Here is a 13,366-nt window from a genome sequence, read left to right on the forward strand (position 1 = left end):
AAATGGAAATAAATTGTTAATTGCTGTTCTTTGGTACATCCCCGGAAACGATACAATTTCATAAGGATGTTCAAAATCTTAACTTGTTATAACTTATACATTATCAGTCCACTCTGGACCAAGCATCAAGCCAGTTGAACTGAAAACACAACCACTACACACAGAGGGAAGCATTCAATGGGGAAACCAATTAAACTGTTAAAAACACATGGATTCAAGTTTTCATATGAAACCCCCAGTAGTGTGGAGCCCTTATAACTAGGGCCAGGAGTTTTCCCCTGCTCTGGTCATGTGGTGAGGAAAAACTCCTGGCCCTGACCATCTTTACACCTGGTGGTGTAGTATGAAGTTGCACTGGAGCTGCCTCTTGCCCGAGCAAGGCGTTAGCTGTTGTGGATGCTTTTCCATGCATTTCAATGAAGTAGTAGAGCCACTGTTGATATTCAGGAACGGGGCTTGCTTCCCTCTTTGGGGAATCTGGTGGAAAGTAACACTCGGGTGGACAGTCTGTTGAAATCGGGCGACTTGGACCTGGATCCTACAGTTCTCCCTCGCTCTGCATTTTGAGTGTCAGGGGGACACTTCTCTGTCTGTCCAGACTCTATTCCCCCTCCCCATCTCCCTCTTCCACAGCATATTTGGCCTAAAAAAGAGGTGGGGGGAATTAAATTGACGGGCATGAGCTCTACAAAGCTCTCAAACAAACACATCTATTATAACTCAGCTATTATAGTCGTACTGACTTAACTCATTGACACAGAAAATCTGAAATGTCTCTCTCCTCAAAACCTCTCTCTATGAAAAGCAAACTGACATTTACTCCTGAGGTGCTGACCTGTTGCAACCTCTATAGACACTGTGATTATTATTATTATTATTATCTATGAACGTTTGAACATCTTTAACAACGATCTGGCCTTCATGACCATGTACTTTATAATCTCCACCGGACACAGCCAGAAGAGGACTGGCCACCCCTCAGAGCCTGGTTCCTCTCTAGGTTTTTCCTGCCTTCCTAGGGAGTTTTTCCTAGCCACCATGCTTCTCCATCTGCATTGCTTGCTCGTTGGGGTTTTAGGCTGGGTTTCTATATCGGCACTTTGTGACATCTGCTGATGTAAAAAGGGCTTTATAAGTACATTTGATTGATCGATAATTCCCTGTACTTTTGAAAGGAAAATTACCTTTCCTGCTTGATTTAATTTGTCAGCAAGGTGAGAACATAGATACCTACCAAAATAAAAGAAACACCAACAAAGTAATTTAATAGGGTGTTGGGCCACAACGAGCCAGAACTGCTTCAATACACCTTGGCATAGATTCCACAAGTGTCAGGAACTCTATTAGAGGGATGTGACGCCGTTCTTCCACGAGAAATTCCATAATTTGGTGCTTTGTTGATGGTCGTGGAAAACACTTCAAAAAAGTGTTTAATTGGATTGAGATCTGGTGACGAAGACGGTCATGGCATATGGTTGACATCGTTTTCATGCCCATTAAACTATTCAGTGACCACTGGTGCCCTATGGATGGGGGAATTGTCATCCTATGGGGCATAACCTTTGTCGATAAAATAATGGCCAACCCAGCATTTTTATTCATGACCCTAAGCATGATGGGATAATAATTGATTAATTAACTCAGGAACCACACCTGTGTGGAAGCACCTACTTTCAATATACTTTGTATCCCTAATTTGTTTTCATTATTTTGGTAGTTACCTGTATATTTAGCGTCAATCTATATAGGGTCAATATATATTTAGGGTCAATCAATATAGGAGGGGTATTCAAATCTTACCCTATGAGGTCCGGATCCTGCTGGTTTTCTGTTCTACCTGATGGCTATATAGGGTCAACCTATATTTATGGTCAATATACTGTATATTTAGGGCCAATCTATATAGTGGCAATATATATTTAGGGTCCATATACTGTATATTTAGGGACAATATGTTTAGGATCAATCTATATTGGGTATATATACAGAATCAGTCAAAAGTTTGGACACACCTACTCATTCAAGGGATTTTCTTAATGTTTTACTATTTTCTACATTGTAGAATAATAGTGAAGACATCACAACTATGAAATAACACATATGGAATCATGTAGTAACCAAAAAAGTGTCAAAATATATTGTATATTTCAGATTCTTCAAAGTAGCCACCCTTTGCCTTGATGACAGCTTTGCACAGTCTTGGCATTCTCTCAACCAGCTTCATGTCACCTGGGATGCATTTCAATTAACAGGCGTGCCTTGTTAAAAGTATATTTGTGGAATTTCTTTCCTTCTTAATGCATTTCAGCCAATCAGTTGTGTTGTGACAAGGTAGGGGTGGTATACAGAAGATTGTATTTTACCAAATAGGTCCATATTATGGCAAGAACAGCTCAAAATAGCAAAGAGAAACAACAGTCCATCATTACTTTAAGGCATGAAGGTCAGTCATTCCGGAACATTTCAAAAATGTTTTTACTTTCTGTGCAGTCACAAAAACCATCAAGCACTATGATGAAACTGGCTCTCATGATGACCGCCACAGGAAAGGAAGACCCAGAGTTACCTCTGCTGTAGGGAATAAATTAATTACATTTTTAACCTTTATTTAACTAGGCAAGTCAGTTAAGAACAAATTCTTATTTTCAATGACGGCCTAGGAACTGTGGATTAACTGCCTTGTTCAGGGGCAGAACGACAGATTTGTACCTTGTCAGCTCGGGTATTTGATCTTGCAACCTTTCGGTCACAAGTCCAACACTCTAACCACTAGGCTACCTGCCACCCCATTAGAGTTAGAGTTACCAGCCTCAGAAATTGCAGCCCAAATAAACACTTCACAGAGTTCAAGTAACAGACACATCTCAACATCAACTGTTCAGAGGAGACTGCATGAATCAGACCCAACTAGCACAATTGGTTCTTTGGAAATTGTAGGAACCTAAGTTTTTGGTTTCCCATTGGTTCTGGAAACAAAGTCATATGTTTCCTGACTGGTAAAGCTTAATGTCTTTTAAACGTTCTAAAAACAGAAGTGAACATTTAGCTTGTTCTGGGAGATTCTAAAAATGTTTTACTGTGGTTCCCTGAAAGTTTTACTGAGAGGTTTTATTAACGTTCTGAGAATGTAAATCTTAGTTTTTTTAAAGGTAATTAAATAACGTTCTGAGAATGTTTCAAGAAGACTTTCATAACACTGCTGGCTTAGTTTGGGTTAACTGTTTTAAACTCCAAGCACAGATGGGACACATGCAAACACATTTCTTTCTTTATTAAGGCACGGCACCAGTGAGATTTTAAACTATGATCTTCTGTTCTCTATCCATGAAATTAGTTCACTGTGCCACCATGATGGAGCTAACACGCCATCTTCATTTTTTTACTTATACAAAGCCCGTTAATTTTAGCCTATTCAAACAGACCCCTTTCAAAGGAAACAAGCCTTCATTAAGATCTGTTGTGGCCAATAAGTGGGATCGGACAATACACCTAAACACACTTAACAAGATAGAGGATAGAGTTATGCTGATGCTAAGAAAGGAATGCATGTTTTTACATAACATTCTTTGAAATGTTACTAATGTTTTCTGGTGGTTTTTATGGAACGTTTTAGGAAACCTGTTGGAAACGTTGCGCTGAAATTCACATCTAAGAAACATATGGTTCTCAGAACATTATGTGCTAGCTGTGGTCAATCTATATAGTGTCAATCTACATTCAGGATCACACTATACTGAGTCAAGAAGCACCACGGAATTCTTTGAAAAATATGATTTATTGATGGAATTATAGGAATTGACAAACAAACAGCAATAGCCATTGGTCAAATTGGTACAAATGGACAGTACAATTTCAGTAGCTGCTATAACTTTAGTCTGAGGCAGCTATATTGAACCATTATCAACCTTAACAGTCAATATGAGTGATGCTGTTGGCATTAAAGAAGACAAGAAAACGTAACAGTCTTTGTAGATAATGTAAATATGAACCACGTTGTATTGTAGACGTATGAGACCAGGGCAAACATCCTGCAGACATACGACTATGTTAGAACCAATGACGTTTGAACTCATGATATTTCTAAAACAGCTTTTTTCAATAGGAATCTCTTGCTTCCTTGTCAGTTCTCAATGATGAAGCTTCTGATGTCTTTTCAGATTGCTGGAGTGGGAGAACCTGCGTCCGCAATGTGTACAACTGAAGGGCTTCTCGCCAGTGTGGACATTTAGGTGCATTTGGAGCTTGGCGCGGGACACAAATCTCTTCTCACACAAGGTGCAGGCGAACGGCCGCTTTCTGGTGTGGATGACAGCGTGCTGCCGCAAGTCACTCTCGTGGACAAACTTCTTATTGCAGCTCGGGCAACCGTACGGTCGTTCTACGGTACCAGGTCTAAAGTCTGTGGCGAGATTACTCGAGTGGGAAGAAGTTGTGGCGCTTGGTCTAAAATGGCAATCAGGAAGTGAGGTATGAGCTGGTTGTTGAGCTCTTCTTCCTGGTATTTCAGAGTGTCTCTGGAGGCTTGCCAATGAGCACCAACTAGCTTTGTTGGCCTCACCTGTATTTCCATTTCCAACATGCATGCCTGTATTTATCTCAGAGGCCCGGAAGCCGGGTGAAACCAATTGCGTGGTGTTGTCTCTCATCAAATCATGGTGATTCATTCGTGCGTTTCTGTTAAACACTCCCTCTCCCTGCTTATTTCCAGTCCCATTGTCCTGTGGTGTAGTAGCTGTACCCACCTGACACCACTCAAAATCTCTATCTACCTGCTGCCCACTGGATACAGAGTCAATCACTATCACATGTTCTGATGAAGAATGGAACGACTTGGGGGGAAACCTGTGGTTTTCTAACCCTACACTTCTCATTTCTATGTCTGAGCTATTCTGTGCTTCTGGGCCCACTGGGCCACTTCCTAGGTCCATTACTTTAGTGTGAGCAGCAGAGGCGCCATCATCCGTCGCTACTACCTCTCTCCAAACCTGGTTTAAAGAATCTCTTAGGAGAGTGAGGTCCCCGTCCATATCACACTTTGTGTCCAGACTCAGTCTCTCGGCTTTCGGTTCAAATCCTGTGTGTTGCTGGGGTCCCTGGTTCACATTCCCTGTTTCTGACTGGAGGAGGACGGCGTCAGATCCACTGACCTCCATAGCTGTGTTGATGTAGTTGTTGTTGCCTCGGGGGCCACTGGGCTGGAAGGTGATGTCCTCTGTTGTGGCTGCAGCCAGTTGGGTGGTTGGTTCTCTGCTGCCCTCCACTGTTCTAGCTGGGTGGCTGATCCTAGAGTCCTGGTCATCTGCTTCTCCCTCCACCTTGACGATCAGCAGGTCTGGTTGCCCTTCCTCTGTCTCTGCTGACTGCTGATGGGGTTAAGTGGGAGAGATGAGTGAGTGAGACAGAGCATACACTATCTACTGAATAGAGATATGGGCATGACATGGGATTTATTGAAATTCATAGTAGTTGTCTTGTTGTTATTGTGTTATAATCAGTGGTGTAGTGGAGGGTAAACTCCACCTTCTGTATTTTATACATGCCTTTACAAACTTTTAGTGCAAAAATGCATTGAAAGTATAGGGAGTGTTACTTTACTCAATTTAAACATCACTAGTTATAATGTGCTGACATACACGTCTATACAGACATAACCTCATCCCCAGGCGGAAGGGAGTGTCTGGTGTCCGAGACTAAAACAGATATAAGTCTGTGACAGTCTAAAATCGTCTGTTAAAATTGGAACTTACCTCATCACTTGTAGCATCCATATGCTTTGATGGAGAGACATCCTCTTGGTCCACGTCTATGGGCTGTCTGTCTCTTTGAATGCTGCTGTTCCCAAAACTCCTGTTGGAAAGTCTGTTTCTGCTTTGCCAAGTAGGTCCTGGAAATAAAGAGGAGGTTCATTTGACCCCATCCATCAATGGTGTTTTACAGAGAACAAAACAAGCATAATACGTTCATGACGTGTGTATAGAGCTAGAGGGATCCTAGCTGTGGTGACAGTACAATACACACTCAGTGGCTAGTTTATTATGTACACCGCTCTGTTCACGGAAATGGTTCACTCCTACAGACAGCTAGTCAGGTGGCTGTGACTTGCTGTATAAAGCAGGCAGACAGGCATCGAGGCATTAAGTAACTGTTCGATTGAATGTTAGAATGGGCAAAACGAGTGACCTAAGCAACTTTGAGCGTGGTATGATTGTTGGTGCAAGGCGTGTCGGTTCCAGTATCAAAGAAGCGGCTGGTCCTGGGCTTTTCGCGCACGACAGTTGGCTAAAGTTTACCGACAATGGTGCGGGAAACAAAAAACCTCCAGCTAGCGGCAGTCCTCTGCGTGAAAACAGCTTGTTGGTGAGAGGTCTAAGGAGAATGGAAAGAATTGTGCAAGCTAGCAGGTGGGCCACAAACAGGCAAATAATGGCACAGAACGGCATCTCAGGCCGCACAACTCGTCGGTCCTTGTCACGGATGGGTTATTGCAGCAGACGGCCACACCGGGTTCCACTCCTATCAACTAAACACAAGCAGAAGTGGCTCCAGTGAGCACGCGATCACCAACACTGGACAATTGAGGAGTGGAAAAGCATTGCCTAATCCAACGAATCCAGGTTCCTGTTGCGTCATTCTGAGGCAAAGGCAGGATTTGGCGTAAGCAACATGAGTCCATGGCCCATCCTGCCTGATGTCAACAGTACAGGTTTGTGGCGGTAGTGTAATGGTGTGGGGAATGATTCCTGGCATATGTTAGGTCCCTTGATACTAATTGAGGTACGTTTCCATGCACCAGAGAATTCTGGCTGTTCTGGAGGCAAAAGGGGGGTCTGACCCAGTACTAGATGGATGTACCTAATAAACTGGCCACTAACTGTATACATCCTGGATGTATGCATAACGCATATAGGGCTAATGTCAATAATACATCCCTAACTGTATTGACATGCATACATCACAGCCGTATTATGCTTGATTTCTACTTTACGAAACACCATTGATGGATGGGGTCAAACTGAAAATGATCATAATGTATGTGCACACTATATAATTTAGTGTCACCACCAACCTGTCGTTGCCGTCTCTCGATGGTTGTGTCTGTTTAGGAGGCGTATTCCGTGGAAGCGATTGTGGACGGACCCCTCTGAAGACTTTGTTCTCTCTGCTCGAAACCTGGCGACCTGAAGTTCCATCAATTTCATTTTCCTCCGGAGAAATTCGTTCTCCTTGTGGCTTTGAGTCATCTCCAGATGTACAACCGCATAACCATCGTCAACAACTTTGCAGATTTCGGCTACAGCCGCGTTGGCTAGCACCTCCATGATCGAGGCTATCTGCGCCTGGAAATCGGCAACGGAGCCCGACATTGTGCCCCGACGCTTTTGGCCCCTTTTCAACGAAACAGTGTTTTTGTTTTTCTATAATATGACAATTCACAATTACCTATCTAGCTAGTAAAATTGATACAAGCATATCATAAACTAAACATCGCTTGCTTGCTTTGTTTGTAAATAGCTGTTGAGATTGTTTTTTACGTCATCTTCACAGTAATGTAATCATAAACTGGACCGTGCAATTCAATTGAAAGTACAACACCGCCACCTACTGTAGAGGAGTGCTCCACAATAACAACAATGGTTTTGATGTGTAGTACTGCTTTCACATTTACGGTCTTTTTTTCTGTAAAAAAAAAAGAAGGTACTTTTTATATGGCCCCCTTGCAAACATGCCTATTTTTAACACATTCTTACCTGCAAACATATTTTCAAAAGAATAGAATAACATATTTTGGGTTTAATTAGGCTACGTTAGGTCCAAATGAATTAAATTAATAGTTCATTATTTTGTTCATTGAACAGACAAGACCCACCTACCCGATCATAGTCAACACATATATATTTTATAATAATAATATATTGGAATACAGGGGGGAAAAATATATTTCTATTTTTCCCACACAACTGGTCACGGAAATGTGTGGAACCGCTGTCATATAAAAAAAGTGGTATTTTGAAACAGCCCAAATCCATGCCTTTTTGTTCCACGTTCCATCTCTACCCTCACTCCACTTTGTTCGAGAGCAGGTGCGTAGGCTCTTACATTGATAGTATCTTCATCATGATACCAATAGAAAATACTAGCAATCTATATTTTGAAAAGAATGTGATTCTCGTGTTCATATTTTACAACCTCCGCGGGCTTTAAGAGTTGCCTATAAGCGATCGAACAAAAAATGTGCTACACTTGTTTTAAGCTACACTATTGCATACTAAACGACTTGCGTTAAGAGCAAAATAACCCACCTGTTAAACTACTGGCAAAATATTCTAATAAATGAGCTAACTAGACAAGATGATCAGAGCAGCACTCACCTCAACTATAGATAACATTTCCCTCGAATAATTGCAGCCTAACCAATATCCAAACGGAGATTCAGTGAAAACTCAAGTCTGACGTTGATTGATTTATAAAGACGAGTCCCCAAGCTTGTCTCAAATCACAACAGTGTTGACAATGATCATCTAGTTGACCACAGAAAGGTAGGCTATTGTTTAACATGTATTACATTGATTGGAAAGACTTTGGGAGTTTCAGTAAACAACCATTTGCTTCATGCCTTCAGCTTGATACCAGCAGCATCCCATTGCTGGTTTGCCTCTGAAGCTAAGCAGGGATGGTTCCTGGATGGGAGACCAGGTGCTGCTGGCAGTGGTGATGTAAAGCCAGTAGAGAGCACCCCCCTCTGGTCTAAGGAAATCCCCAGGGCAGTAGAGGGGACATTGCCCTACGAATGGTGCTGTCTTTCGGATGGGATGTTAAACGGGTGTTCAGACTCTCTGTGGTCATTAAAAATCCCAAGGCACTTATCGTAAGAGTAGGCGTGTTCACCCTGGTGTCCTGGCTAAAATCCTAATCTGGCCCTCATACCATCGTGGCCACCTAATCATCTCCCCAAATGGCATATATCACTCCTCACCTTTCGAGCTGCTGTTTGGTAAGCGTTCTGGCACAAAAATAGTCACTGTACATCACCTTGGTGGTGGATGAGGTGAGTTTCTCCCTTACTATGTAAAGCACTTTGAGTACCTCAGTTGGTAGAAAAGCACTATATAAATCCAATCAATTATTATTATTCAATTACATTAGCCTACTTTATTGTATGAGGACAGACACTAAATATATATTAATTCCATCACATCTCTATAATTTTCTTGTAGCCTATCAGTCTTATAGCACATCAATATTGTTGAGAGGCAAAAGGAAATTGGAATTCTTATGAGATTGATCTTTATTGAATTTTGCTTGCTTATATTTCTGCGTGTTAACTATGGCTTTTAACTAGGTCTATGTATTGTAATTTTCCCCAGGACGTTGCTGTAAATCACAATGTATTCTCAGTCAACTCACCTGGTTAAATAAATAATAAATACAATTCAAATAAATTACTGTACTGCACCAATGATTTTTAAAATCTTCACCTGTTATAAGTTATGGATTATCAGTCCACTCTGGACCAAGCATCATGCCAGTTGAACTGAAAACACAACCACTACACACAGAGGGTAGTGTTCAATGTGGTAACTATCCAAACCAGAGGTCGACCGATTAATTGGAATGGCCGATTCATTAGGGCCGATTTCAAGTTTTCATAACAATTGGTAATCGGCATTTTTGCACACCGATCATGGCCGATTACATTGCACTCCACGAGGAGACTTTGTGGCAGGCTGACTACTTGTTATGCGAGTGCAGCAAGGAGCCAAGGTCAGGTGCTAGCTAGCATGAAACGTATCTTATAAAAAAACAATAAATCTTAACATAATCACTAGTTAACTACACATGGTTGATGATATTACTAGTTTATCTAGCTTGTCCTGCGTTGCATATAATCGATGCGGTGCCTGTTAATTTATCATTGAATCATAGCCTACTTCGCTAAACGGGTGATTTAACAAGCGCATTTGCGAAAAAAGCACTGTCATTGCACCAATGTGTACCTAAACATAAACATCAACGCCTTTCTTAAAATCAATACACAAGTATATATTTTTAAACCTGCATATTTAGTTAATATTTCCTGCTAACATGAATGTATTTTAACTAGGGACATTGTGTCACTTCTCTTGCGTTCTGTGCAACAGAGTCAGGGTATATGCAGCAGTTTGGGCCGCCTGGCTCGTTGCGAACTAATTTGCCAGAATTTTACGTAATTATGACATAACATTGAAGGTTGTGCAATGTAACAGCAATATTTAGACTGATGGATGCCACCATTAGATAAAATACGGAACGGTTCAGTATTTCACTGAAAGAATAAACGTTTTGTTTTAGAAATTATAGTTGCTGGATTTTACCATATTAATGACCCAAGGCTCATATTTCTGTGTGTTATTATATCATAATTAAGTTTATGATTTGATAGAGCAGTCTGACTGAGCGGTGGTAGGCAGCAGCAGGCTTGTAAGCATTCTTTCAAACAGCCCTTTACTGCGTTCGCAAGCAGCTCTTCGCAATGCTTTAAGCATTGCGCTGTATATGACTTCAAGCCTATAAACTCCCGAAATTAGGGAGTACCTATTACAACATCCAATAGTCAAAGGTATATGAAATACAAATGGTATAGAGAGAAATAGTCCTATAATAACTACAACCTAATACTTTTTACCTGGGAATATTGAAGACTCATGTTAAAAGCAGCTTTCATATGTTCTGAGCAAGGAACAGAAACGTTAGCTTTTTTACATGGCACATATTGCACTTTCTTCTCCAACACCTTGTTTTTGCATTATTTAAACCAAATTGAACATGTTCATTATTTATAAGAGACAAAATGTATTTTATTGAAATATTATATTAAGTTAAAATAAAAGTGTTCATTGTTCATTCAGTATTGTTGTAATTGTCATTATTTCAAATATATATATAAAAATCGTCCGATTCATCGGTATCGGCTTTTTTTGGTCCTCCAATAATCGGTATCAGTATTGAAAAATCATAATCGGTCGACCTCTAATGCAAACTGTTAAAAACACACGGACCCCGTGTTCATATGAAAACTCCAGTAGTGTGGAGCCAGTCCCCTAACAACTAGAGAGGAGTTTTTCCTGGTCTGATCACATGGTGAGGAAAAACTCCTGGCCCTACTTATCATTATGCTAGGTGGAGTAGTGTGAAGTTACCCCGAGAAGCTGATCTTCGGTCAGTTTAGTATATATTTTTTCACTAATGCTTAAGGATAGGATTGGGGAAGAGGAAGCTGATTCTAGATCTGTACCTAGGGGAAACTTCACCTTGGAGCACTCAGGGCAGCACAACGTCCTGTGGCCTGCCGCCAGTGTGGACGAGGAGATGCCTCTTCATGTGGCCAGACTGGGTGAAGCACTTCCCGCAGTAGATGCAATGAAATGGTTTCTCTCCGGTGTGGACCCTCTCATGCATCTTCAGCTGGTGGCTGTGGGAGAAGCGCTTGGTGCAGTGGCTGCAGCCATACGGTTTCTCCCCTGTATGGACCCGCATGTGCCTCCTTAGGTATGCCGGCTGAGGGAAGGGCTTTCCGCAGAGGCTGCACCGGAGCTGCCTCTGGGTGGAGTGAGACGTCAACTGTTGCGGCTGCTTTTCTATGCCTTTCGATGAAGAAGTGGAGCCTCTGTTGAAATTTGGGAAGGGGGCTGGCTTCCCTCTTTGGGGAACCTGGTGGAGAGGAATACTTGGGGATGAAAAGCTGTTTAGGGAAGACAGTCTGTTGAAATCTGACATCTTGGACCTTGATCCTACAGTTGTCCCTTGTTCTGTGTTTTCAGTGTCAGGGGGACACTGTGTCTGTCCAGACTCCATTCCCCCTCTTCCTCTGTTGTCCACAAGTTGCCTACCGTCCGAACAGACCTCTCCAGATGTCACCTCTTGGCCAGTTATGCTCCATTCTGAACTCATATCTGCCTCCACTTTAATGGGAACTGAGTCCACCATCACCACATCAGGTACCCAGTCCAGAGAGCCTGAAGCAGACATGCTGACCCCTGAGTTACCTGGCGCCCCTCTCCTCTCTGGATGTCCAGACAGCCTCTTGGAGTCTGGCCCTGCATTGTGAGGAGCATTCACAGTTGGGTTGTCAGTCTCTTGGTTCTCTGTCCATTGGGACAGGCTGTATTCTATGGGTTGATGGTCAGTTTCCCAGGTCACACCCTCAGCAACCTGATGGTCCTGTCTTGCTCTGTTGTATTGTGACGCTGGATGCTGGAACGTCTGGTTTTCAGGTTCTATATTGAGTGAGGTGTCTGGAGCTCTGTGTCTGTTGCCCTGCTGGTCCAGATGGTCTGTGGGTTCAGTAGATGATGAAGAACCTGGTTCTGCTACAATGATCTTCTCACTGCTCTCACTGACTGGTTGGACAATCTCTGAAATGGGTCAATGTAAAGCACAGCATCAACTTCCTGTAGTGAAGACTGATTCTTCTTTGACTTATTTATTAGTTATGAATAATGACTAAGAGGTTAATCAAATACGGCAATAAACATTGAAGGCTTTACTCAACATAAAATGTAAGTTGCATAGACATGATAAATTGCATAATACCTTCGGTTATGCTGGTGTCAAGATTTTCCATTTTGATATGAGGTGCCTCTTGCATATCTGCCATCTGTGTTTTTGTATTCACCAGAAAATGTTTTATTAGAAATATATCCTCACCAACATTTGAAATATGAGAACGCAAAAATCAATTTGACCATGTCTATGACAATTGACCTGCATGGCCACATCCTGGTCTGTCGCTGTGCGTCCTGCGTCTCTCCGGTTGGTGACATCCTGCATACATTTGCCCCCTTCACTGTAGGAAAAACGATTTTCCACTGCACCAGAAAAGAGAACCCTTCATAAACCTTACATTACACGTCATTTTTAATATGTTAAAATTTACTTCAAAAAAGACCTACAATATCCAAGTCTGATTTTTGCCTTTTCTACGAAGCTCTCTCTCTCCCGGGCAACATGATCGGTGTCCACTCGCCTGTGAACTGTGCGTCGCAGGGCTCCAAATCTCTCTGCGCTCCGTCGAGAATTCTGGAATTTTGTCAAAACTAGCTTCCTCCGCAGGTTATCAATTTCTTTCTGACTATGGGAAATTTCCAAACGTAAGGCAGCATGGCCATCATCTACAAGTTTGCAGATTTCGGCAACGGCTGTATTCGCCAAAACCTCAATGATGGAGGCTAGCTGAGCATGAAAGACAACGGTATTGGACATGCCCTTCCTTGGATTGGTACTATTTATATGTTAAACACTTGTATTATAGTCCTACTAGCTCATTTGCAATGCAGTGTTCAGTTAATGTCCTGAGACGTCACACCATAGATATGCAGTATGCTTCGAA

General features: G+C 42.0%; 2 protein-coding genes across 3 annotated transcripts; both read right to left on the bottom strand.

Moving 5' to 3' along the window:
- Window positions 1–3,762: 3,762 nt before the first annotated feature.
- LOC135507115 (zinc finger protein-like) lies at window positions 3,763–7,551 on the bottom strand. Its single transcript, XM_064926677.1, has 3 exons — window positions 7,067–7,551; window positions 5,748–5,884; window positions 3,763–5,363 (listed from the first exon to the last, which is right to left on the bottom strand). The coding sequence occupies exons 1-3, from the start codon at window positions 7,362–7,364 to the stop codon at window positions 4,128–4,130; spliced, it is 1,671 nt and encodes a 556-aa protein (XP_064782749.1). The 5' UTR covers window positions 7,365–7,551; the 3' UTR covers window positions 3,763–4,127.
- Window positions 7,552–9,209: 1,658 nt separating this feature from the next.
- Window positions 9,210–13,366, bottom strand: LOC135507119 (zinc finger protein 263-like). 2 transcript variants are annotated; one of them, XM_064926680.1, is made up of 4 exons: window positions 12,930–13,366; window positions 12,742–12,845; window positions 12,571–12,634; window positions 9,210–12,392 (listed from the first exon to the last, which is right to left on the bottom strand). In XM_064926680.1, the coding sequence occupies exons 1-4, from the start codon at window positions 13,237–13,239 to the stop codon at window positions 11,299–11,301; spliced, it is 1,572 nt and encodes a 523-aa protein (XP_064782752.1). In that variant the 5' UTR covers window positions 13,240–13,366; the 3' UTR covers window positions 9,210–11,298. The 2 variants fall into 2 exon arrangements, with proteins under 2 accessions (XP_064782752.1, XP_064782753.1); XM_064926681.1 differs by having other exon boundaries at window positions 9,214–12,392; window positions 13,004–13,091.

Source organism: Oncorhynchus masou, chromosome 20 (genome assembly GCF_036934945.1).
Source record: "Oncorhynchus masou masou isolate Uvic2021 chromosome 20, UVic_Omas_1.1, whole genome shotgun sequence".
NCBI lineage: Eukaryota > Metazoa > Chordata > Actinopteri > Salmoniformes > Salmonidae > Oncorhynchus > Oncorhynchus masou.